Below are 26689 nucleotides of genomic sequence, written 5' to 3'. Positions count from 1 at the left end.
CTCTCATTTTTATCTGGTTTAATGCGTGATTTTCATGCTGCCCACACCTGTTACTTGCCACAGGGGAGTTTGAAGGAGCATCACATGCTTGAAACAAAGTTGTTTACCGACATTTCTGGAAAGGTGCCAACATTTTTGTCCAATCCATTTTGCTGGTTTAGTATGAAATTATGTCTAATTTGCGTTTTGTTCTCTGTTTTTTTGTATGTTCCAATACACACAAAGGAAATAAACATGCGTATAACAAAACAGTAATTGCAATAATTTTCTGGGAGAAATACTGCATTTACTGGAACAATTTCAAGGGAGCCAACAGTTTTGGTCATAACTGTATAATGTCTGTGTTTCTCATTTTTGCCCTTTTGTGTGTTGTTTATACTCAGAGCAGGAATTTCGGCGCAGGGAAAACGCTACAAGTAGCGTCCTCTGCACCCTGCCTGTGCGTCAATATGACGCATGCGTCGTAAAACGCAATACAACGCATAACGGCGCATGTCCATGCGCCCCCCCATGTTAAACATAGGGGCGCATGACGCATGCGTCAGTATGCGTCGACGATGCTGCGCCCAACATCGCAAATGTGAACGTAGTCTAACCAGTGCAATGACTGACACAGGGTGGAGGCATCAGTGTAGCGACTGGACAGAAATATGGTCCTGGCTGCTGCATTCAGGATAGATTGTAAAGGAGAGGATTTAGTAAGAAGCAGACTGATTTGTAGAGAGTTGCAGTAGTAATCAGATGTTGACAGACGGCACGTGTTTATGTAATACGCTTATCTCAATGAGCCATAAAGCTCCTGATAGCTTTACTTAAGTATAAGCAAGAGAAATATAAGAAAAAAATTGAAAATAAATATCTGTAACTGCACAGATTAGTAATAAAGATTGTGTACAGTACAGAATTACAGAAATGCAGGTGAATCCTAATGTAGAGTGACATCTTGTCTGTACATACATCACATATATCACTTTACCCTTCTCCAAAACGACCACATCTTATATCATAACAGCCGAGCCGTAAACTGACCCACACCGAAGGTGTGAACAATGTCAAATAGTAGAGGGCAATAAAGCTGCCTCATAAAACCTATTTACTTCTTGTAGATACTCTCCCCTCCCTCCACACTACAGGAATAAAACACATTATCTGACATTCTAGGGAAGTGCTAAACTTGACTCTCTTTTGTGAGGGTCATTATATTAAAGATGACCTGTCACTTGCCATAAGTAATTTTTTCACCTCCAGATTCTGGTGCTGTATTTCTTTTATATCTGAACCCCTACATTGCAGACATATTGCCCTTTCTTCCCTGCAAATCTAGTCTTTTTAGCTATGTGGGTGTGACCATCATCTCTTCCTTGTGGAAGTCTTTTTTACAAACACAGTGCTAAAGATCTCTGGCTTAGCTGGTACTAAAGTTTGTCCTAAGCGATAGATTTTGGACAGAATCCATCTAAAACTTTTTGACAGTTAGGGTGATCAATGAGTGGAACAGGCTGCCACAAGCGGTGGTGAGTTCTCCTTCAATGGAAGTCTTCAAACAAAGGGCGAACAGACATCTGCCTTAGATGGTTTACTGAATCCTGCATTGAGCAGGGGGTTGGACACGATGACCCTGGAGGTCCGTTCCAACTCTAACATTCTAGGATTCTAAAATCTTGGTAACTACACAACATTGTAATAATTTGCCCTTAATCTGACTAATGTTCAAAAATGGCATCTAGAAAATAATATCAGTACCATCTGTAATGTCTCCCCCATTACACACCGCACTGCTGACATCAGGAGGACGCTAATGATGATAATGGATAATGCTACACAATGGATAATGAAGCACAGCAGACCCATCAGTTCTGGTCTCTCTGCAGATGTGTTGGAAGATGAATAAAAGGCCTCACGAGCAAACAGAGAGAACAACGAAACATACAGATCTCTTTGTTTTAAATCATTTCCAGAATCCACTACACAATACGCCCACTATGTTCCCAAAATCCACATTGTGCAATCATTCCTCCTAGACGTGACCTCCTCATAATAACCCAACTGGCCGGTGACTACATAGTAGCTCAGGGCCCTGCTAATTATATCACACAAAAAGCCACAGCAGAGATGGTTCCGGTACAAGTGTTTTCTGAGTGAGTCCAGCATGTGGAATCCTAAGGCTAAGTTCACACTGGGCATTTTTGCTGCGTTTTTTTTTCTGAAGCAAAACCTGAGTGCTTTTTCAGGAAATAAGCTGCGGTAAAAATGCAGGTTTTGCGACATAGTTGGTGCGTTTTTTTCATTCAATGGGTGAAAAACTCTGAAAAAAGTGACATACTTTATGTTAAAAAAACCAAACAAAGCACAAAATACTGATGACAAAAAAAATCAATGTGTGTGCATGACATTTCTGAAATCTCAGACGTAGCTGATACTGTTAAATGCAACAAAAAAAAGGTATAAAAAAAGCAGCAAAAACGCCCAGTGTGAACTTAGCCTTAGGGAACATTTCAGCAGGATTTCCTTTTAGCTTCATCCCTTCCCATTAGCATCATCCCTTGCTTGGAGCGTCATCCCTTCCCTGGAGTATCATCACTTCCCTGGCGTACCATCTCTTCCCTGGAGCACCGTCCCTTCCCTGGAGTATCATTCCTTCCCTGGAGCATCATCACTTCCCTGGAGCATCATCCCTTCCCTGGAGTATCATCCCTTCCCTGGTGCACCATCCCTTCCCTGGAGTATCATCCCTTCCCTGGAGCACCATCCCTTCCCTGGAGTATCATCCCTTCCCTTAAGCATCATTCCTTCCCTGGAGCATCATCCCTTCCCTGGAGCACCATCCATTCCCTGGAGTATCATCCCTTCCCTGGAGCACCATCCCTTCCCTGGAGCACCATCCCTTCCCTGGAGTATCATCCCTTCCCTTAAGCATCATTCCTTCCCTGGAGCATCATCCCTTCCCTGGAGCACCATCCATTCCCTGGAGTATCATCCCTTCCCTGGAGCACCCTCCCTTCCCTGGAGTATCATCCCTTCCCTGGAGCACCATCCCTTCCCAGGAGCTACCTCCTTTCAATAAAGCACAGTCCCTTCCCTGGAGCACTATCCCTTCCCTGGAGCATCATCACTTCCCTGGAGCACCATCCCTTCTCTGAAGCACCATCCCATCCCTGGAGCATAATCCCTTGCCTGGAGCACCTTCCCTTCTCTGGAGCATCATCACTTCCCCAGATCACCATCTCTTACCTGGAGCACCATCTCTTCCCTGGAGCACCATCCCTTCCCTGGAGCACCATCCCTTCCCTGGAGTATCATCACTTCCCTGGAGCACCATCTCTTCCCTTGAGCACCATCCCTTCCCTGGAGTATCATCCCTTCCCTGGAGTATCATCACTTCCCTGGAGCAGCATCTCTTCCCTTGAGCACCATCCCTTCCCTGGAGTATCATCCCTTCCCTGGAGTATCATTACTTCCCTGGAGCAGCATCTCTTCCCTTGAGCACCAACCCTTCCCTGGAGCACCATCCCTTCACTGGAGTATCATCACTTCTCTGGAGCACCATCTCTTCCCTTGAGCACCATCCCTTCCCTGGAGTATCATCCCTTCCCTGGAGCATCATCCCTTCCCTGGAGCACCATCCCTTCCCTGAAGCACCATCCCTTCCCTGGAGTATCATCCCTTCCCTGGAGCACCCTCCCTTCCCTGGAGCACCATCCCTTCCCTGGAGCACTATCCCTTCCCTGGAGCACCATCCCTTCTCTGGAGCAGCATCCCTTCCCTGGAGCATCATCCTTTTCCTGGAGCACCATCCTTTTCCTGGAGCACCTTCCCTTCTCTGGAGCATCATCACTTTCCTGGAGGACCATCTCTTCCCTGGGGCACCATCCCTTCCCTGGAGCATCATCCCTTCCCTAGAGCACTATCCCTTTCCTGGAGCACCTTCCCTTCTTTGGAGCATCATCACTTCCCTGGAGGACCATCCCTTCTCTGGAGCACTATCCCTTTCTTGGAGCACCATTCCTTTCCTGGAGCACCTTCCCTTCTCTGGAGTATCATCCCTTTCATGGAGCACCATTACTTCTCTGGAGCACCATCCCTTTACTGGAGCATCATCACTTCCCTGGAGCACCATCGCTTTCCTGGAGCATCATCACTTCCCTGGAGCACCATCCCTTCTCTGGAGCATCATCCCTTCCCTGGAGGACAATCCCTTCTCTGGAGCACTATCCCTTTCTTGGAGCACCATTTCTTCCCTGGAGCACCATCCCTTCCCTGGAGCACCATCCCTTTCCTTGAGCATCATCACTTCCCTGGAGCCCCCTCCCTTCCCTGGAGGACCATCCCTTTCCTGGAGCATCATCGCTTTCCTGGAGCATCATTGCTTCCCTGGAGCACCATCCCTTCTCTGGAGCACCATCCCTTTCCTGGAGCATCATCACTTCCCTGGAGCACCATCCCTTCTCTGGAGCACCATCCCTTTCCTGGAGCACCATCCCTTCTCTGGAGCACCATCCCTTTCCTGGAGCACCATCCCTTCCCTGGAGCATCATCATATTGCTGGCCTGAACTTTGGGCACTATATTGCTGCTCTATGTGGCAGCTTTGCATCTGTAGCGTGATTGATCCTGTCTGGATCAAGAGCTAACATCACACTACAGTGATCCTGGCCAACTTCACTGCAGGGCTTACAAGCTCAGCATCAAACAGCTTGTAAGAACTGCGCATGTTCGGCACCACTCTACATAACAGTGATGGCCTGTTCATTTGGCAATAAGCAGGAAAGAATAAAAACAGTAAAGATTTGGGGAGTGCAAGACCAAATTTTAATAACAAGTAAATTGCAAGGTTGCTTGTTTCTACATGCACTTTGCAAATTTACTCATCTAACAAACTGTATCATTTTCTTATAAGAGGCAACAGAAGACAAATCATTTTATATTGAAGTGCAATGAAAACATCTGACTATACAGAAGGTATCGTAATGGCAGTTTATGAAATTTCACATTTACTAGTTACAGTGTGTATGTGGATTTGGGCGGAGTGCACACACAAGGAATGAATGAAGACCAAGGGAAGGAAAGGGAGTAAAGGAATGGATGGAGGAAGTGAGGTGTGTTCTTAGCTACATGTGGATAATTAGACCTCATAAAGGAAATTAGAAGGACGTTGATTCCAATGCAAATGTAAAAATACATTCAGGGGACAAGAGGATATGAAGAAGAGAACAATGGGAACTTCTCACCAAAGTGGAACCTCCTCCTCTATATGAGCCCTTTCACACTTTCCTCTGCCGCTGATGTGTCAGGTATGTGTATGTGCTGAGTATTTTCGGCATCTTTTTCTGTACCAAAACCTAGAGTGTTAGCAGGGAAAATGCTGAATAATATACATGAGTTTTTAATAGAGACTTTCCAACATTCTTTTGAATGGATAAAAAGTGATTCAAGAACTGACACTCGGCAGATTGGAAAAAAAACACTTTGCCAGGAAAAATAAGCAGCGTTCACAGTACTGTAAAGTGCAGCATTTTTTATCCTTGAAAAACACACAGAAAAAACGTGGCAAAAAAAAAAGAGTGTGAACAAGGCCAGGCTTCATTTTCCAGTTTAATTCAATATTTTAATATACTCTGTTTTCTTCTCCTTATTTGCTGTACATGGATGGGAACACTCCAGGCTACAATAAGAGATCTGCTTCTCACGCCTGAGATCCAATATCTGCAAAAACAATCTGCTAATAAACATCCCCAGACTGAAATTGTAGCCAATAATCAAGATTGTCTGCCCTGGTCTGGATATACTGTATCCACCAAGCAGGAATACCTCTATATCAGTTTGCAGGTTTTTTATGTAACAGAGAATTATCTCATTTACCGACCATAAACAGAGATCTTGCTAAAGAAAAGAAATTAAGACGCAAAATATTAGAAAGCTGCACTACTACATAGAATCAGTAAGTAACCAGCAGTTCCTAGGTATATCTATCTCTGGGAAAGCTGGGTGACAAATGCACTTTATTATTTATATATACACACTTGGAATATTCACAGACATTTTAGAAAAGAAGTGGCTGAGATATTATGATTTTAGTAGGACGGGAGAACTCCTACTGCCCCCGCACCATGTACAGCACAGGGACATGATGAGATTAGAGGTAGAATATTTCTGGATGGTTCAGTATCAATTAATCAGCAATGTATAGACATAGACATTCTTACAGGAGCACGGTGCGCCGGAGAAGGAAAAGATCCGGGAATTGCAGCTAAAATAAACCACTGATTGTTTGCGTGTCTTTTAAGTCTCCTTAAATACCAACTTGCTTGAATGGAAAAAATAAAATGTAACGCAAGGTGTACACGGAATCTAAACAGCAACTAAGATTTCCCAGGAGAAGCCGCTCCAGGAAAATGCCGCCAGTCGTCATCTTGTAACAGCTTTGCCAGCGGTTTGGCAAAGGGTAACAGGGGAATCCCCCGGTGGGCCGCTATGCAGATCTGGGCTCCCAATACAACTGTATGGGCAGTACTTGTCATAATTCACTTATTCTGTACAGGAAAAAGCAGCATCTCATCATTCAGTAACCAAACTACCCAGATTATTATTATATAGAAACATACAGTGCCTTGCGAAAGTTTTCGACTACCTGGAACTTTTCAACCTTTTCCCACATATCATGCTAAAAACAAAGATACCAAATGTAATTTTTTGGTGAAGAATCAACAACAAGTGGAACATAATTGTGAAGTTGAATTAAATTTATTGGTTATTTAAAATTTTTGTGGAAATTCAAAAACTGAAAAGTGGGGCGTGCAATATTAATCGGCTCCTTTAACTTAATACTTTGTTGCGCCACTTTTGCTGCGATTACAGCTGCAAGTCGCTTGGGGTATGTCTCTATCAGTTTTGTACATCGAGAGACTGAAATTCTTGCCCATTCTTCCTTGGCAAACAACTCGAGCTCAGTGAGGTTTGATGGAGATCGTTTGTGAACAGCAGCTTTCAGCTCTTTCCACAGATTCTCGATAGGATTGAGGTCTGGACTTTGACTTGGCCATTCTAATACCTGTATACGTTTATTTGTGAACCATTCCGTTGTAGATTTTGCTTTATGTTTGGGATCATTGTCTTGTTGGAAGACAAATCTCTGTCCCTGTCTCAGGTCTTTGGCAGACTCCAACAGGTTGTCTTCATAAATGGTCCTGTATTTGGCTCCATTCATCTTCCCATCAATTTTAACCATCTTCCCTGTCCCTGTTGAAGAAAAGCAGGCCCAAACCATGATGCTGCCATCACCATGTTTGACAGTGGGGATGATTTGTTCAGGGTGATGAGCTGTGTTGTCTTTATGCCAAACATATCGTTGGACATTGTTGCCAAAAAGATTGATTTTGGTTTCATCTGACCAGAGCACTTTCTTCCACATGTTTGGTGTGTCTCCCAGGTGGCTTGTTGCAAACTTGAAAATACACTTTTTATGGATATCTTTGAGAAATTGCTTTCTTCTTGCCACTCTTCCATAAAGGCCAGATTTGTGCAGTGTACGGCTGATTGTTGTCCTACGGACAGACTGACCCACCTTAGCTGTAGATCTCTGTAGTTCAGAGTGATCATGGGCCTCTTGGCTACATCTCTGATCAGTCTTCTCCTTGTTTGAGATGAAAGTTTAGAGGAATGGCCAGGTCTTGGTAGATTTGCAGTGGTATGGTACTCCTTCCATTTCAATATGATCGCTTGCACATTGCTCCTTGGGATGTTTAAAGTTTTGGAAATAATTTTGCATCCAAATCCAGCTTTAAACTTCTCCACAACAGTATCACGGACCTGCCTGTTGTGTTCCTTGGTCTTCATGATGCTCTCTGTGCTTCAAACAGAACCCTGAGACTATCACAGAGCAGGTGCATTTATATGGAGACTTGATTACACTCAGGTGGATTATATTTATCATCATTAGGCATTTAGGACAACATTGGATCATTAAGAGATCCACAATGAACTTCTGGAGTGAGTTTGCTGCACTGAAAGTAAAGGGGCAGAATAATATTGCACGCCCCACTTTTCAGTTTTTGAATTTCCACAAAAATGTAAAATAACCAAAAAATTTCGTTCAGCTTCACAATTGTGTTCCACTTGTTGTTGATTCTTCACAAAAAATTTACATTTGGTATCTTTATGTTTGAAGCCTGATATGTGGGAAAAGGTTGAAAAGTTCAAGGGAGTCGAATACTTTCGGAAGGCACTGTAGGTAAAATTGTGAACAAGGGTAATTTAATTTTGTATATGCAGGTGAAAAGTGGGCCCCCCCAAAGTCAGTGTTACTGGTGGGCCCCCAAAGTCAATGTTACTGGTGGGTCCCCGAAAGTCAATGTTACTGTTGGGTCCCCGAAAGTCAATGTTACTGGTGGGTCCCCCAAAGTCAATGTTTCTGGTGGGTCCCCCAAAGTCAATGTTTCTGGTGGGCCCTTGGCAACTCAGTCCAACACTGGCTGTAAGCCAACCATGTGCCACTATACAGTAGTTCCATGGGACAAGGAATTAAATTCACATGTAATTTCTGATGGTGTGGAGAAATGTCCCTCCATCCTCCGCTCCGGAGTTCAGCGCCGCATATCTACAACTGCAGGTCCATACATGCCTCGCCGTATTTCCACATCCTCAGCGTTCTCTACTTTCATAACATTTTCCATTAATCTTTGAGCTTGAAATTTATTTCTGCAATAAATCTACCATGTGTGAATATGTCCTGAGGCCAGTACTACACCGTAACATCGCCCAAGCTTGTTCACACTAGAAAACAATATCACTGTCCAGCTGCAATAAATCTATGGGGGGGATGACATGGCATGGTGGTTCTTTACTTATCACAGAAACCCAACTGAAGACCTCACCATACCGACTACCATCTCATCTACCATTCTCCCCGGAAAGCTCTAGTGCCGAATAATCTCATCTGGCTTTTCTCAATAGAGAAATTCTCAGAGAATTGTATACTCAATGGCTATAGGGTGGTATAACCTGCATTATTTATAGGTTTTCATTATTTTTGTGTTGGTCTTGCACTACTGTGAGGTATTTTGAAGGTGAATGGACATAGATTGAATTGTTCATACTTTTAATTGCCCCAACACTTTTTGATTAATGTATAAGTATCATTTGTTTATGGTACCTCTGGAGCTTCCCCATTATTTTAGGATTTAATAGGGTGCATTAGGGATAGTAGTTGACTATCGAGGGCGCCATAGTGCAGGTTGTAGGGTGCCAACCTCCACAGTTAGGTAGGGCAAGTCATAGGTGCATTGCAGGTATTTCCAGGTTTATATCTATTTACTAATGAGACTTTAATATTGTTTTTTATTGTTTTTATTTTTTTCATTTTTCTATTTTTTTCAATTTTGTTCATTTTTTATGCGTGCTGATTTTGAGTTACCCGGTGCTCAATATTTTCTGCAGTGTGTTTTGGGAATAGGTGCAATGATTATTAATACTCTGATAATCTATTTGTAAAAACATTTTGGGGGATTGTGCAATTTTTGCATATGTATGTTTTTGCACCTTATACCATCAATTTGAATATACTCAGTACATCTCTATGACCAGGTACGGACTGGGGCTGAAATTCAGCCCTGGCATTTGAAATCACACAGGCCCATGCTGTGCCGTCCCCAAGCACCAGATAGGATATATTACTAATATTTCTCCGCATGGAGGAAAGCAAGATTTACCAGTATTTCTTAATGATACCTCCGTCACAACACTTAACAGTATGGGTGTTTTGAGAACACCGATTCTGTTCATGTAGCAGACAAGGTGGCCCACAATCAGACAGGCCCTTCTGGCATTTGCCAGAATTGCCAGATGGCCAGTCCGGCCCTGTCTATGACCCTTTTTCGCCATGCATGAATTTTTGTCTGAATTGTTGTGTCTGTTGTCTGACACCTGTAGGGCATATTAGAGCTTATTAGGGAGAGTCAATGTTGAGCGGGGGCGCCATTGCGCAGGTCCTAGGGTGCCAACCTCCGCGGTAAGGTAGGGTATCAACAGTTGGATATTAGAGATACCTTGCACTTTTCTATTATAGTTGAACCGCAGAAGTACGGTACCTTCTTTTTGGCCGTATGTTTGAATGTCTGTTTTGTCTGTTTTATATTATATGTATTATTAAAAGTTACGTTTTATCCAAATTTATATTGACATGGTGCTCTAGTCGGTGATTTATTTTTCTTTTGGTAGCATACACATATCTTTCCCTTCGGTGAATTATTCAATGACTTTTATGGCAGTATAAATAATCTTACTATCCAATGAACAGGCATTACAAATCCTTGTACGCCAATTGTTGGTCATGTTGAGACAGGACCGTCCCGTCTGGGTGCACCTTGTCACACTGGGATGGCTTTTATGCTTTTTGATCTAAATATTGTTAACTAAGCACCTTATGTTTCTACATGTACTATTTACTTTCTGTAGGGTATATGCTTTTTTTCTTGGGTTTTGTTTGTTTTTTTGTATGTGGAAATGCAAATCCAAAGTATTGAGACAACCAAAGTACATGTACTGAAATGGCAGAGTACTTTACCTCAGTAACGGAGAAATAGCCGCACTAGGCAGTGATCAAACACTTGTAGAGGAGCTTTTACCTCAGGATTAACATCTCCTACAAGTGGCAGCTTCACCAGGTAAGGCCTCTTTCACACTTCTGTCTTTTTCCTCTCGTCGAAATCTGTCGATTTTTGAAAAAACAGGATCCTGCAAATTTTTCTGCAGGATCCTGTCTTTTCACATAGACTTCCATTAGCGACGGATTGTGACGGATGGCCTTCTGTTTCCTCCGTCGTGCACTGGATCCGTCGGAAAATAGCGGTCCGTCTGGTGGAGAAAATATTCAGAGGAACGTTTTTTCTGCACGTCGGAAAATCGCTCAGCGACGGGTCCTGCGCTGGCCGTCGTTGTCTATACTGGAAGCCTATGGACTCAGGATCCGTCGCTGACCGTCAAACACAGGAAGCCTAAGACACGTCCTTCCATTCATGGTATTCTCCAGATGATGATATTTTCCTCTAATTAGCTAAATGCCACCTTTTCTCGGCCGCGGTACAATATGTTTTATCAACCTCCGTGCCCTGTGATTAGCTCCTGTTAATTATTGCTATTTGAGCTCTTCTTTGCTATTTTTAAGCAGATTCTGCCCGGCTGGAGCTTTACAACCATGAATTACTATTATTAGCCAGAAAACACCCACAGCCCGTTCACCCTGCACCAGGATTCCAGCTCCGCAGACGTTACAGGCTGTGCCAAGAACATCAGAGCTCTACGTGCCGTGCTCCCTGGTGATGAGCGAACGTGGTCGGATAAGGTGTTATCTGAGCATGCTCTGGTACTAGCCGAGTGTCTCCAGCGTGCTCGAAAAATATGTCCGAGTACCCGCGTCTGCGTGTCTCACGGCTGTTAGATATCCACCACACATGCAGGGATTGTCTAACAAACAGGCAATATCTGCATGTGTTGTGGCTGTCGAACAGCCGCGAGACATGCAACCGCGGGGACTTGGACATATTTTTCAAGTATGCTGAAGTCACTCATTTATATACTTGTGTGTATGGTTTATTGCCTGGTTTTATATATTTAAACTTGAGAAGTACAATGTGAAATTATATTTTTGTGTGAATTTTTTTTACTAATGATTTTTTTGTTGTTTGTATATAAGGGAGCAGAAGAGCCAAAATCTTCCCTGGCTTTCAATGTGTCCTAGTGATGCCAAGAGCATACGGTGGAATTTGTTTATCTTCATGCATGTCCCAAGCTTATGGCACAGTTCAGATTAATAAAAATGAACGTTAGAAAAATTGATCCTTTATTATCTTACATGTCGCTAACCTCCTCCCCTCGTACAGTATATTATATAAGCGAGCCGGTTGCGCCATGTCATGCGGAGTAATTGATGATGACAGACAGCTCTGTGCCCAGAGCTCTGTCTCCTCCGAGCGAGGTATATCCGCCTGCTTGTTTTTAGCTGCAGATGGGAACTTCTGGCTTAAATCTCAGCTTTTCATCAGGAATTCAGTATATAGTTAAAATGTCTGGAAATTAATGTGCATATTTGGAGAGAAAAGAAGCACGACTACTGCAATGTAAAATGGATCTGAAGAGCAATTCAAAGTGGCTCTGTCACCAGATGTAACAACGCAAACTGCGCACATTATTAAATGGATCTGCTAGGCCTGAGGAGGCTGGTGTGCTTACTATGACAATCCATGTCAGACTGACCGCGTAATCCTATGAAGTTATATTATTATTAGCATTATATGAATCCGGGTAGAGCGAGAAAATTACGAGTTTCATCTCTTAACGCAAGGAAATAAGAGATGGCGTTCAAGTCGATTGGGTCTTCAAGCTTGGAAGCTTTCTTGTGCCCTGCGGCGCTCTCATGGAAAGGGCCAGACTGCGTTCCCACAATAAACTTTTGGTGAGTTTTTGAGGCTGCAGTATTCCTGCACCTATTATTTAAATTTTTTTTTTTGTTGTTGCTGCTGCATTTTTAACAAGCATTTTGATTGCGTTTTTGACGCTGCAACACTTGTCTCCTTAGGCCACGTTCACACTAGCAGTATTTGGTCAGTATTTTACCTCAGTATTTGTAAGCCAAAACCAGGAGTGGAACAATTAGAGGAAAAGTATAATAGAAACATATGCACCACTTCTGTATTTATCACCCACTCCTGGTTTTGGCTTACAAATACTGATCTACTATATAATTGTCTAAGGGTCACTTCCGTCTTTCTGTCTGTCTTTCTGTCTGTCTGTCACAGATATTCATTGGTCGCGGCCTCTGTCTGTCATGGAAATCCAAGTTGCTGATTGGTCGCGGCAAAACAGCCACGACCAATCATCGACGGTGTAACAACTCTGCTGGCATCACGGCATGGCCTCACATCTCTCACACAATCTTACCCACTGCTCCAGGCCATGATGTGGTTTCTGTTTCATGCCAGCTCCATGTTCTGTGTCTCTGCTCTCTGCATGCCTCATGGCTATGTGTATAGGGGGCCGGCGCCTGAACTCTCTGGTTCTTATAGGAATCAGGTGCATCTGTCTAATCAGTTCCTGACCAATTATCAAGAGGCCTCCTGTATATAGTGCAACTCCACCCTGTGGTCTGGGCCTGTGCAATGTGTTAGCTCAGTTTGTTTCTTGCTTCTGAGTTTGCCAGGTCCTGCTCTGAGTTTCTCCCTCGCTGGAGGCTTTTCTCTGTGCTATTGCCTTGATCTTGTAGTCCGCCCTCCAGGAGGCAGAATATCCTGGTCCCTGTGTCTTTGTCCCTGTGTCTTTTGTCCTTGTGTCTTGTTCCTTTGCCTTGTCTGTACTTAGTCTTATCTCTGTCTCCTTGTCTGTGGCTTCCTTCCCTGCTGTGTCTTTCCTTGTGTTCTCAGTCTGCTTACACTCCGCACTCTTGCGGCTCTGCCTGCTCTGTATCTTGGTAGCTTTAGCGCTGCTCTGCACTCCTGCGGTTCTGCTCCGTTCTACTCTGATCCGCTCCTGTTGCTGCAGAGACCTCTTGCTGCAGTTCCTCTCTGCAATCCTTGCGGTTCCACTCTGCTTAGCTTCTGCAGTATCTCTTGCTGCAGCTTCTCTCCACATTCTTTGTGGCTCTGCTCAGCTTTTGTTGCTACGCTATCTCTTGCTGCTTTTCCACTCCTATCTGCAGTCTTGCGCTCCTCTCCTGTGTGAACAGGTCCCTACCTGTTTCTTCATACCTCATTCCTTTCTACCTGTTCCTTCATATTTCTTATCTGTTCCTGCACCTCCAGTGTGAACAGGTCCCTACCTGTTCCTCCAAACTACATATCTGTTCCTGCACCTCCAGTGTGAACAGGCCCCGACCTGTTCCTCCAAACTACATATCTGTTCCTGCACCTCCAGTGTGAACAGGTCCCTACCTGTTCCTCCAAACTACATATCTGTTCCTGCACCTCCAGTGTGAACAGGCCCCGACCTGTTCCTCCAAACTACATATCTGTTCCTGCACCTCCAGTGTGAACAGGTCTCTACCTGTTCCTCCAAACTACATATCTGTACCTGCACCTCCAGTGTGAACAGGCCCCGACCTGTTCCTCCAAACTACATATCTGTTCCTGCACCTCCAGTGTGAACAGGTCCCGACCTGTTCCTCCAAACTACATATCTGTTCCTGCACCTCCAGTGTGAACAGGTCCCTACCTGTTCCTCCAAACTACATATCTGTTCCTGCACCTCCAGTGTGAACAGGTCCCTACCTGTTCCTCCAAACTACATATCTGTTCCTGCACCTCCAGTGTGAACAGGCCCCGACCTGTTCCTCCAAACTACATGTCTGTTCCTGCACCTCCACTGTGAACAGGTCCCTACCTGTTCCTCCAAACTACATATCTGTACCTGCACCTCCAGTGTGAACAGGCCCCGACCTGTTCCTCCAAACTACATATCTGTTCCTGCACCTCCAGTGTGAACAGGTCCCGAACTGTTCCTCCAAACTACATATCTGTTCCTGCACCTCCAGTGTGAACAGGTCCCGACCTGTTCCTCCAAACTACATATCTGTTCCTGCACCTCCAGTGTGAACAGGTCCCTACCTGTTCCTCCAAACTACATATCTGTACCTGCACCTCCAGTATGAACAGGTCCCTCCCTACCTGTTCCTTCATATACCACATCTCCCAATCCTGTGTTCCTGCCAGTCCTGCCGTTCCTGCCCTGCCTTCCAGTCCTGTGTTCCTGCTGTCCTAGCCAGTCCTGTGTTCCTGCTGTCCTAGCCAGTCCTGTGTTCCTGCTGTCCTAGCCAGTCCTGTGTTCCTGCTGTCCTAGCCAGTCCTGTGTTCTCTGCCGTGTCTCTGCCAGCCTACTCGTCTGAGTTCCAGCCGTGCTCTTCTGCCAGTCCTGCCTAATGCCCGCACCAATCCTGGTGTTCCTGTCTCCCAAGTGGGATCAGCAGCCACAGCCAGACACCACCCTGGAGTAGCACCTGGCAGCTGCCTGCTGCACAAGCCTGACCTCACCATCAGAGGCTCCAGTGAAAACCCAGGCAGCTGTCATAGTCACGCCCCTTCCAGGGTAGTCTGGTTTGTGGCACAGTGGGGCCACAAACCCCCCAAGCTCACGCCCACCTGTCAGGGTGTGAGCGTGACAGACGGGCACAGTCCGGAAGAAAATTGCCGCTCCTTACTACCCGCAGTCAGTGCCCGATGCCCGCATACTCCCCTCCACTCACTGCTGACACAGGGTTAATGCCGATGGTAGCGGACCGCGTTATGCCGCAGGTAACGCACTCCGTTACCGCCACTATTAACCCTGTGTGTCCCCAACCTTTTACTATTGATGATGCCTATGCGGCATTAATAGTAAAAAATGTAATGTTAAAAATAATAAAAAACGAAAAACCTGCTATACTCACCTTCCGTTGTCTGCTGAGTCGCTCACGCCTGCCGCCATCTTCCGTTCCCGGCGATGCATTGTGAAATTACCCAGAAGACTTAGCGGTCTCACGAGACCGCTAAGTCATCTGGCTAATTTCGCAATGCATCCTAGGAATGGAAGATGGTGGCAGCCGTGCGCCTATCGCCGGAGCTCCGCTGGATCCCAGGAGGTGAGTATATAACTATTTTTTATTTTAATTATTTTTTTTAACAGGGATATGGTGCCCACACTGCTGTATACTACGTGGGATGTGTTACATACCGCGTGGCTCTGTGCTGTATACTACATAGGCAGTGTTATATACTATGTGGGCTGTGCTATATATTATGTGGCCACTGTTGAAAACTGCGTGGGCTGTGCTATATACTACATGGCTGGGCAATATACTACGTAGCTGGGCAATATACTACGTGGCTCTGTGCTGTATACTACATAGCTGGGCAATATACTACGTGGCTCTGTGCTGTATACTACATGGCTGTGTGCTGTATACTACGTGACTGGGCAATATACTACGTGACTGGGCAACATACTACGTGTCTGTGCTATATACTACGTCGCTGGGCAATATACTACGTGACTGGGCAATATACTACATGGCTGGGCAATATACTACGTGGCTGGGCAATATACTACGCGACTGTGCTACATACTACGTGACTGGGCAATATACTACGTCACTGGGCAATATACTACGTGACTGGGCAATATACTACGTAGCTGGGCAATATACTACGTGGCTGGGCAATATACTACGTAGCTGGGCAATATACTACGTAGCTGGGCAATATACTACGTGGCTGGGCAATATACTACGTGGCTGGGCAATATACTACGTGACTGGGCAATATACTACGTGGCTGGGCAATATACTACGCAGCTGGGCAATATACTACGTAGCTGGGCAATATACTACATCACTGGGCAATATACTACGTCGCTGGGCAATATACTACGTCACTGGGCAATATACTACGTGGCTGGGCAATATACTATGTGGCTGGGCAATATACTACGTAGCTGGGCAATATACTACGTGACTGGGCAATATACTACGTAGCTGGGCAATATACTACGTGGCTGGGCAATATACTACGTGGCTGGGCAATATACTACGTAGCTGGGCAATATACTACGTAGCTGGGCAATATACTACGTAGCTGGGCAATATACTACATCACAGGGCAATATACTACATCACAGGGCAATATACTACGTGGACATGCATATTCTAGAATACCCGATGCGTTAGAACCGGGCCACCATCTAGTGTAAAATACTGACCAAATACTGAACGTGTGAACGTGGCTTTATGCGGAAACGCACTAAAAATGCATTACATTTTTTACCTACAGATTTTTTCCATTTAATGCAAGTCTATAGGGAAAATCTGCACAAAAAAACTCTGCAAATCAGCAAGAGAAATGAACATGCTGCTGATTTGAAATATTCACCACAAGCCAGTTTACGCAGAGTAACATAAAAGCACAGTGAACAGGAGATTTGTATAAATCCCATCCACTTTGTTGGAACTGTAATACTATTTTGTTTTTGGCACAGCTAAAGTTCATGATTAAGGGAGCTTAGTCTCCAGAAACGCGTTGAGATTCGCACCCATATGGTTTGGGCTGAAGTTTGTATCCTCCATGTTTAAGTCTGTGAATAAAGAAAACTTTTTTTCACGGATTCGGTGAGGCTGGACATTTTCTTCTTTTGGATCCTATACGCCTGGACACAGCGGGTCCGTGCTCCCGAAATTCAGCTTATGCATCACGGGTGAGCTGGTTTATATTCCTTCACAGCAAAAATATGCAGCATCAAAAACTCATCGTGGGAATGTAGTCCGAGTCTCTCACATCAAGTCCCGGCACTGCGTATGCATGTATTTCTATGCAGCTGAACAGTCCGGTCCCGAGTGCCGGCGGCAGTGACGGGACTTGATGTGTGAGTTTCTCGCATTGCACTCGCAAGTGTGACCCTGGCCTAATACATGCTACGGATGGGTTGTTAAAGGGTCTGTCCAGCCATAACATATCAAATCCATCATGTAGCTCATTGGTCCCCAACCTTTCCTACCTTAAGAGTCATATTCAGCTCTGATAAATGTTGCAAGCCACATTAAGCAGGACCCCTCCAACTTACACCACAGTGATACCAAGACCCCAATATAATGACAGCTGAAGCCTCCGCACAGAAAATATTGTGCCCCTCCCCCCACACATAGGCTGTATACTGTTTTACTCCCTTTGGGTATTCTTGCATCATGAACACTCACGACACCATCACACCCAGCTTCCATCACTCCGCTAACTGGGAGTATCATTCTATCTCTGTTGATCCTCCCTCCTCACCAGTATACACATGACCAGATCTGCTATTCCGTGCAGGGCCACACACGTAGGTCACCACCTGAAGACCTTCTCCTCATAGCTGCTAGCTAAGGCACCAAGATGTCAAACAGCCGTGAGCAACACAACATGGTTTCACGTGCCACATGTGGCTCCACAGCCAGAGATTGGGGACCCCTGGTGTAGAGGATGGAGAATATATATTTGCTATATTAAATCTAAAAGGGATATAAAAATAACTGTAGTTTATAAAATTAAATCTAGCAATGGATCCTATTTATCCTCTGGGAAACCTACAAACAAATGAAGAAAAAACAAAACAATAATAGAATGCCCAGTTGATATAAAAGATTGTTCTTTCAAGAATGTGTATAACTTGAAGATATTGTAATGATTACAAAATCAATAAAATGTATTGGAAAAAAACAATAATAGAAGCTAATAAAACAAGTAGAAATATATTATATATTATCAGAATCGATCACTTTAAAGGGCTTATTCCAACTTGATGATTGCTGGGGGTCCAACAGCTGTAACTTCCACCAATCCCTAGAAAGGGCTTTAAAATGTCCTGTTAGAATGGAGCGGTGGCCTAGTGTGTACACGTCATTACTCTATTGAATGTATGTCTATGCTACTGGCAATGATAACCAAGTGCAGTCCTCTGCTACCTCACAGCCCTCTGCTACCCCGGCAGTCATCTGCTACCCCGGCAGTCCTCTGCTACCTCGGCAGTCCTGTGCTAACCCAGCAGTCCTCTGCTAACCCAGCTGTCATCTGCTACCCCGGCAGTCCTCTGCTACCTTGGCAGTCCTCGGCTAACCTGGCAGTACTAGGCTAACCCAGCAGTCCTCTGCTAAGTCAGCAGTCCTCTGCTAAACAGGCAGTCCACTGCTAACCCAGCAGTCCCCTGCTACCCCGGCAGTCCTCTGCTACCCTGGCAGTCATCTGTTATCCCGGCAATCCTCTGCTACCTCGGTAGTCTTCTGCTACCTCGGCAGTCCTCTGCTAACCCGGCAGTCCTCTGCTAACCCGGCAGTCCTCTGCTAACTCGGCAGTCCTCTGCTAACTCAGCAGTCCTCTGCTAAACAGGCAGTCCTCTGCTAACCCAGAAATCCTCTGCTACCCCGGCAGGCCTCTATTAACTCGGCAGTCATCTGGTAACCCGGCAGTCCTCTGCTAACTCGGCAGTCCTCGGCTACCCAGGCAGTCCTCTATTACCCCGGCAGTCCTTTGATACGCCAAAAGTCCTCTAGAAAAGAAACAGAATGGCGGGACTGGATGATCCAGTGACTGGTTATGACACAATTTTGGCCTCCTGCCTGGTGAATGGTCGCCTATAGTGATGTTACAGTATATGTCAGGAAAAACCTTGATGCAATCTGCACCTAGCCTTGGCTAAATTAATTGGAAGGCATCCCAAGAAAGGGTTTCCCAAATGTTGGACGGGTCGATGCAAACTTTCTGAGTACTATTGGTCTGCAAAAAGACAAAAACAGACTTGTGAATACTAGCGCCATGGAATATTCTGTCTGCGTGCTGTCTGTAGACAACTTATCTACTGATGAGCTAAAGAAGTCTAAACAAGTCCACTGTTAAGTCTCCCATAGATTTCAGATAACTCTCAGCCAACTGTCGGCAAACTATGGTTCATCCAATTGTTTAGCTGATCATTCGGCCGACCGCTATCTCTCCCAACTCCGCCATAGACAGGAGAGCTCAGTCTGTAAAGTGCTCATGTGTTCTCCATGACAGAGAATTTTCTAGTGACAATTACTTTTAGAAAACAAAAGGATTTGCAGTCTGAAATCAGACATGCCAGATCTTTGACTCCTCCGACAACATCTATTTTGGTAGAGTTGGGAGGCCATTAGACTGTTGGCCAAACCCATTGATATCAGCGGGTTCAGCCAATATTAGTCTAATGTACATTGAGCCTCAGGCCCCCAATAATCTAATATTGATGACCCATCTAAAGATAGGTCATCAATATCATGGTAGAGGAATCCCCCTTTAAGTTATAAAGAGTTGATGTTGTCTTGAACGGAGCACAAAAAGTCAATGTTTGAGAAGATCCACACAATTATAAGGTCTTCCAAATGTATCAGCATATCTTAGTTAGGAGCTCCTTGTGAACACTTGAAATACCTTTATTGATATAAAACAATAAATCTTATCACTTAGATCCAGGCCGTGCAGGCGGCCACTTCATTATTCAGTGTTGAATCCAAGCCAAGGACAAGATCTGACCCTGTACAGATTTAGAGAAGGCTTTTTTGATCTCACAGGCTGGGATGTAATCCCGCTGTGGTAGGGCTCCTGCGCAGTGCTGTAACAGCAGGGTGCAAACATTTGTACAAAGGTAGAATAACTAGAAATGAACCGTAACTATAGCTCCTTAAAGGGATTGGCCCAAGATTGACACTTAGCTACTATCTACTAGGAACCCTCCTAATAATGAGAGCTGGGGTCCTGAGCTCCATTTGGATGGAGTGGTGGTCGAGCATACACTCCGTTTCCTCTGGCACTGCCCTACAGGTTAAATGGAGCAGCGCTGCATATACTTGACTGCCGTTCCATTCAAGCAGTAAACCATAAGAAAGATAGTTCATCGGCTGATCGAATAATTTTATACTTGCAAAAATTATCATTGTTACTGGCATTACCAGTGTAAGCAGGAGATGGGCTGCCGATAACAGAATACCTTAGTAATGATTGCACGTCGGCCGGTGTAACAGGCCGGTTAATGAGCACTTGTTAATGTCAATCGGAGTTCGTTAAAAGGCATTGACATGTCTAAATGTCATAAGAGATGGCTGCAGATCTTCACAACTTGTTTTATTTTTTTTATAGGTGATAAATATTATATAGGTCTCATATGCAGAGTAGACTTGAGATTTAAACACATTATTACCACAGCCCACTTCTCCTTTCTGATGTCCATGTACAAGTGACTCAAGACCTCCGGGATGAGTCATGGCACCATACTGAGACCCAGAGCTGGCAGACTGTCGGATCACAGCATGCGCTAATTAAAAGCTCACTGTACAGCCTGCAGTGTACTCAATCGGGCTCTGTATAGCTTTATGGCCATTCGTGCTAAGGCATGTTAGCTGTCTAGTTTATATGTAGACCCCTACGGTACGCCACACAGCGTGCCAGTACAATGTATAGCACATGATGGATGCCGTTCAGTAGAGTTGCAAGAGAGGTGTGGGGCTCACACCTTCGTCCAGATCCTGTGACCTTTGTGTATGTTCACACAGGTCAGACAAGCAACGGTTCGGTTGTGTATTTTTTTACGTTCCAAGTGGACGACGTCTGAGGGTATGTGCAGACAATCAGGAAACTCTGCAGGTTTGATGCTGCGTACTTGTGCAGCGTCCAACCCGCAGCGTCCAGATGTTACAGCATAGTGGATTGGATTTCAAGAAAGCCCATGCCCTCTATGTGCCCACAGACGCCCGTGGCTCACCTGCGGACACGGACAAGCGGTGCGTCTCTCCAGACCGTAGCATGTCTATGTATCTTGTGGAGAGGTGAGTCTAAGCAAGATAAATTTCACCGATACAATGTATTGGACGCGATTATTCTGCACGGTTCAGTGAATACATGCGGATTCACCTGCGTTCAATAGCCGGCAGCACTTTGGACACAGCAGACATGCTCTGCGTACAAAGTGCTGCCATTTCCGGATCATGTGCTCCCAGCCTAAAATGGCTTTAAAGGGAACCTGTCACCCCCAAAACCGAAGGTGAGCTAAGCCCACCCGCATCAGGGGATTATCTACAGCATTCTGTAATGCTGTATATAAGCCCCCGATTTATCCTAAAAGATGAGAAAAAGAGGTTAGATTATACTCACCAAGGGGCGGTCCCGGTCCGATGGGTGTCGCGGTCCAGTCCGGGGCCTCCTATCTTTATCAGATGACGTCCTCTTCTTGTCTTCACGCTGCGGCTCCGGCTCCGGCGTACTTTGTCTGCCCTGTTGAGGGTAGAGCAAAGTATTGCAGTGCGCAGACGCCGGAAAGGTCAGAGAGGCCCGGCGCCTGCGCGCTGCAGTACTTTGCAGACAAAGTACGCCTGCGCCGAAGCTGCGGCATGAAGACAAGAAGAGGACGTCATCGTAAGAAGATGGGAGGCCCCGAACCGGACCACGACGTCCATCGGATCGGACCGCCCGCCCAGGTGAGTATAATCTAACCTCTTTTTCTCATCTTTCAGGATACATCGGGGGCTTATCTACAGCATTACAGAATGCTGTAGATAAGCCCCTGTGCTGGTGGGCTTAGCTCACCTTCCATTTTGGGGGTGACAGGTTCCCTTTAAAGCCTCTCTGCACACATAAATGGAAGGCAGAATTAAAGAGGAACTTTAAAATGATGTTTTTTTTAAACATAGTACTTCCTCAATTACCACTGTTCCACTGATTCTGTAAAAGTTTTTATTTTTCTTCTTGTGTCCCTTTGCTCCAAAGTTATAGTCTCTGGTAGTGCTGAATGAACGTGCTCGGATAAGGTGTTATCCGAGTGTCTTCGGATAATATGTTCAAGTCCCCGTGGCTGCATGTCTCGTGACTGTTCGACAGCCACAACATATGCATGGATTGTCTAACAAACAGGCAGGGACTGCAAGTGTGGCAGCTGTCGAACAGCTGCAAAACATGCATCTTCAGGGACTCGAACATATTATCCGAAGACACTCGGTTAGCACTGAACATATTCACTCATCACTATTCTCCGGTAATAACAGTGCAATTTTTCCCTTCAACCAACTGGGTGTGTATGACAGAACTTCTCCGTGAGCGACTCTGTGTTTTGATTGGTTATTTACTGGCAGAGGAGAAAAAGGAAACGCCCACAGAGAAGTTCTGTACACACCCAGTTAATTGGCGGGAAAATTTGCACCTTTACTACCAGAAGGCATAACTTTGGAACAAAGGGGCAAAGAAGAAAAATAAAAACTATTCCAGACTCAGTGGAACAATGGAGGGAGATTCTCATCTTAAATTAAAAAAGAATAAAAGAGTAAAAGGTTCTCTTTTAAGTCTAATACAATGTGCATGGGTCCTGTAGATCTCCACAAGAAGTCTTCACAGGTTCATATTATGGCCGAGTTTTGTGCAGTCCATGATGCCTCCATGATTAATCGTACGCTCCTCTAAAAGCAAGTCTTCCACCGTTCAAATCTAACATTGCATGAAATCAATCACTATTCGCCATCATGACCCTCATGATGTCTCGTTCACATGACCGTATTAAAAAAAATATGATTTTTTAATCTCAATTGTCATCCGTTTGCAATCAGTTTTTTTTCCCGGCAATTAATAATTTATGTGATCATTTACAACTTTCTTTGTTACTGATGTGCAATGTATCGGATGCTACACTGCGGCTCCGTATCGCATCCAACTATAGACTTAAATGAGTGAGTCTCATCAAACACATTTCAGTTGTGAAGGCTGCGATTTTTCTTTTTTTCCACATGCGGATTTGGTCAGTGAAAGAAAAATAAAAAACGCTCATCTGCACTGCTTCACTGAATAGCATTGGTCGGAGTAATGCCCGTTTTTTTCTGCGGACAGCACTCGGACTGACCATACCGTCTTGTGAATGAGCCCTCAGTAACCGAATCCACATCCATAGCCAGTAACTTCCAAGTTATGGTTCTACTCCCTACCTTCATGGTTGCCAAATAAATGGGTTAGTGTAATAAAAAAAACTACGAAAGTAGGGATCTCTATTCTTAATTAAATTTCTTTTTTTCATTCATGATTTTCTATAAGTATAGCTAAAATGTAAAACTGATGTCAAAATTGCATTGCACTAAATAATCTATGAATGGAGTCTTTTGCTGAGTTTTTAGAGCAGAAACTGAGTGAAAAACATGCAAACTCCTTGCAGATGTTGTCCTTGTTGGTGGGATTTGAACCCAGGACTCAAAGACTGCTAACCACTGAGCCATCGTGCTGCCTTTTTCAGCCATATTCATGTAGGTTCACACACGGCAAATATTTTGAAGACCCTTTTTCTTAGACTTCCAGATGGAAAATCAACAATAATTTCCAATAGCAGTGAAGCAGAAAATAATTTATTAAATATCAGCCACAAAAATCTGCCACGGAAATTGACCTGTAATGAGGAATTCGGCAGCACGCCAATTTACGTTGCAGATTTTCACATTGCAATACACAGTGTGAAACCTTTTGTAAAAATGGATTTTTAAGCAAATTTAATTAGAATCCACCAAAAAAACATCACTTCAGGGAACATGCAATTCAATTGTAAAGTTTCTGCTGACACAATATAAGGCCTCATTCTGACGCCAGTGATTTTCTCATGAGTAAAAAGCTGTCTAATTTTCAACACTGATTTTGATCAGTTTTTCTCCAAAGCATAAAATAAAGATTGAGGTTTCTCAAGCTTTTTCTACCAACAGACTTCATCCAAGTCCATTTCATTTCTTTTTTTTAACAGGTCCATAGATTTGCATTGGTGAGCTTGATCCACGACTGTGATCATAGATTTAACATGTTTTAGTGCACAAAAAAAACACGGACATGCGAACAGTGCCATAAACTATAATGGCTATGCGTTCTATCCGTGAAAAACACAGAGTACACGTACGTGGGAAAACGGACATCTCAATGAGCCCTAACTTTATCTGATGGGTCCAAAACTTTTATTCCCCAGAGTTTAGAAACAATTCCTGATCACTGGATAGTTCCTGACACCACTGAGGAAATATCGGACTCATCACGGTCACTTTACACAAGAAAAAAATCTAATAATCTTATGTTTTATTTCACGGCACAATTGTGGGAGCGTTCCAGTAATATTAATGTACAACCTCCTATGGAAAACGTCCCGTGAATCAGCGGGCGACATGACACAGGCCGCCTATGTTTACCCAGGGCAGCGACAGGAGGAGTTAAATCCCCTCTTGTCGTCCTACAATCTCCATTTATCCAAAATCGATACAGAACAGATTCTAGTCATGGAGAATTGCTATTTCAGTCATTTCCTCCTAAATGACTGTAGGATCGCAACCAATGCATCACACTGCAGAAACAGCAGGGTACATAGAGGATCAGGGACCCCAAAGATAAGAAATAAGCCACCTGACTGCATTACACTCCTGACCACCTGGGACAAGAGATCCTGGCGCCGTCATCCCATATTAATAGATTTACTATATTAGACATGATCAAAATAATTAGTATAGGACAATGAAGAACATCATGTGTCAAAAATTACCAATGCTGGAAATAATAATGTAATTATAGCAACATCAATTATAATAACCATGGAAATGATATAATAAACAGTAATGAGTAATGGAAATAAATACATTACAAAGAAGTTGTACCTGCTCTGGTCCTCCTCTGTTGCACCCCTAGAGCTGTCATTCTCCTCATCCTTTTCCTGAGAAGATGTCTTGGTGATGAGCCTTGAGAGGTTCTTGGACCTGTCTTGCTCCTCTTTATTCCCCTTGGCAGGGGAGGCGTTGTCATTGACCCCCTTGCCCTCCTGGGCTACCCTCCTGAAGAAGAGTCTGGATGGGCTGTGACTTCTCTCCTGCTCCTCTCCATGCTCTGCCCTGTCATTTCCATCCTTCTTCTCCTGGGATGAACTTCTGAAGAAAAGCCTGGACAAGCTCCTGTCACCTTTGTCCTGTTCCTCACCTGGATCTTTACTACTTTCCTCCTCTTTCTCCTGGGATGATGACCTGGAAAAGAGTCTGGAGAAGCTCCTAGCTACTTCGTCCTGCCAGGTGCCTGCTCTCCTGCGAGTGCTCATGTCCTGGAGATCAACGAGGACTTCCCAATGTGCTGACTAGAAGGAGTGACATAGGGTCTGAGCTGTCACTAGTCCTGGTGGCTTGCAGTCAAACTTTTACAAAAGTTTGCAGGTTGCAGTAGATGCTCACAGGAGTGAAGGATCCAGGAGTCACACCATGCTTCTTCACCAGGAACAAGCAAGGAGCCTGAGATGTGACCTGGCAGGGAGGAGAGGGACTAATAACACAACACTCCCAGGGCTGTCCTCCTCCTCTGCAGCCTGCTCCTTGGCCCTGCCCTATACACATACAGGGAGGAGGTGCAGCCTGCAGCTGTGTGCTATGGGCTGCCTGCTGGGGAAAGTGTGAGGAGACCACTCAGTGACTCACTGCTTGTACCCAAATAATGGAGGGGGTGTAGCAGTTGTGAGGGGCTAGTGCCAGTGCAGGACCCCCCAGCTGCTGTCTGCAGACAGTGTGTGCGGACTTGACATGCTTGTCATTCACTGCACATTCCTTTTGTAATGTTTTTTTGCTTTGTTTTCAACTTTTGCTAGTTTGCATTATGTCTCGTTTGTTACTTTTGTTGTTTCCTGCTGTTACACTGAAGATTGTTTATGTACATTTTTGATTTATTGTAGTTTTTTTTTCTACATTTTAACACTTAGTACAAAATCATGCTGATCACAAATTGTCATTACTAACGCTTTCTTCTTTTTTATATATAGCACCAACATATTCCACAGTGCTATACACCTCTTGTATTAACACACGAATTGCTGTCCAAGGTCAGCGTAGGGTAACAAATAGAACTAACAATTTGTCAAAAGGCAACTAATCCCTTAACTAAAGACCTAAATATTAACATTTGTTGATACTACTAAAGGAAACATGCATATTAAAACTCGCACGAGTCAGTGTATCTTCGTGGACACTTGTGTGCCATTAATACAGAAAGTTTATGTCCTGCATACTGATATCTCTAATAATTCATTCAGGCATATGGATCAAGGTGCGGCCGCTACCTATATACCAAATCTTTCACCCCAATACAAGTCCACTGACATGTGACAATAAAACCTGCCCTAAGCCTCCCCAACTATTATTTGCCATCTTTTATGCTGACATTAATGGG

The 26689-nt window shown here is 44.5% G+C and overlaps 1 protein-coding gene across 1 annotated transcript in view; it reads right to left on the bottom strand.

Moving 5' to 3' along the window:
• CRYBG3 (crystallin beta-gamma domain containing 3) overlaps positions 1-25830 on the bottom strand; it is a 273103-nt gene extending 247273 nt beyond the window's left edge. Inside the window, exon 1 of the mRNA XM_069760996.1 lies at positions 25144-25830. Coding sequence (XP_069617097.1) covers positions 25144-25574 — 431 coding nt within the window. The 5' untranslated portion in view covers positions 25575-25830. The remainder of the gene's footprint in view (positions 1-25143) is intronic.
• Between the last annotated feature and the right edge of the window lie 859 nt (positions 25831-26689).

Source organism: Ranitomeya imitator, chromosome 3 (genome assembly GCF_032444005.1).
Source record: "Ranitomeya imitator isolate aRanImi1 chromosome 3, aRanImi1.pri, whole genome shotgun sequence".
Classification (NCBI taxonomy): Eukaryota; Metazoa; Chordata; class Amphibia; order Anura; family Dendrobatidae; genus Ranitomeya; species Ranitomeya imitator.
The sequence above is the reverse complement of the archived record's forward strand: the minus strand, read 5'-3'. Positions and strand labels throughout refer to the sequence as shown.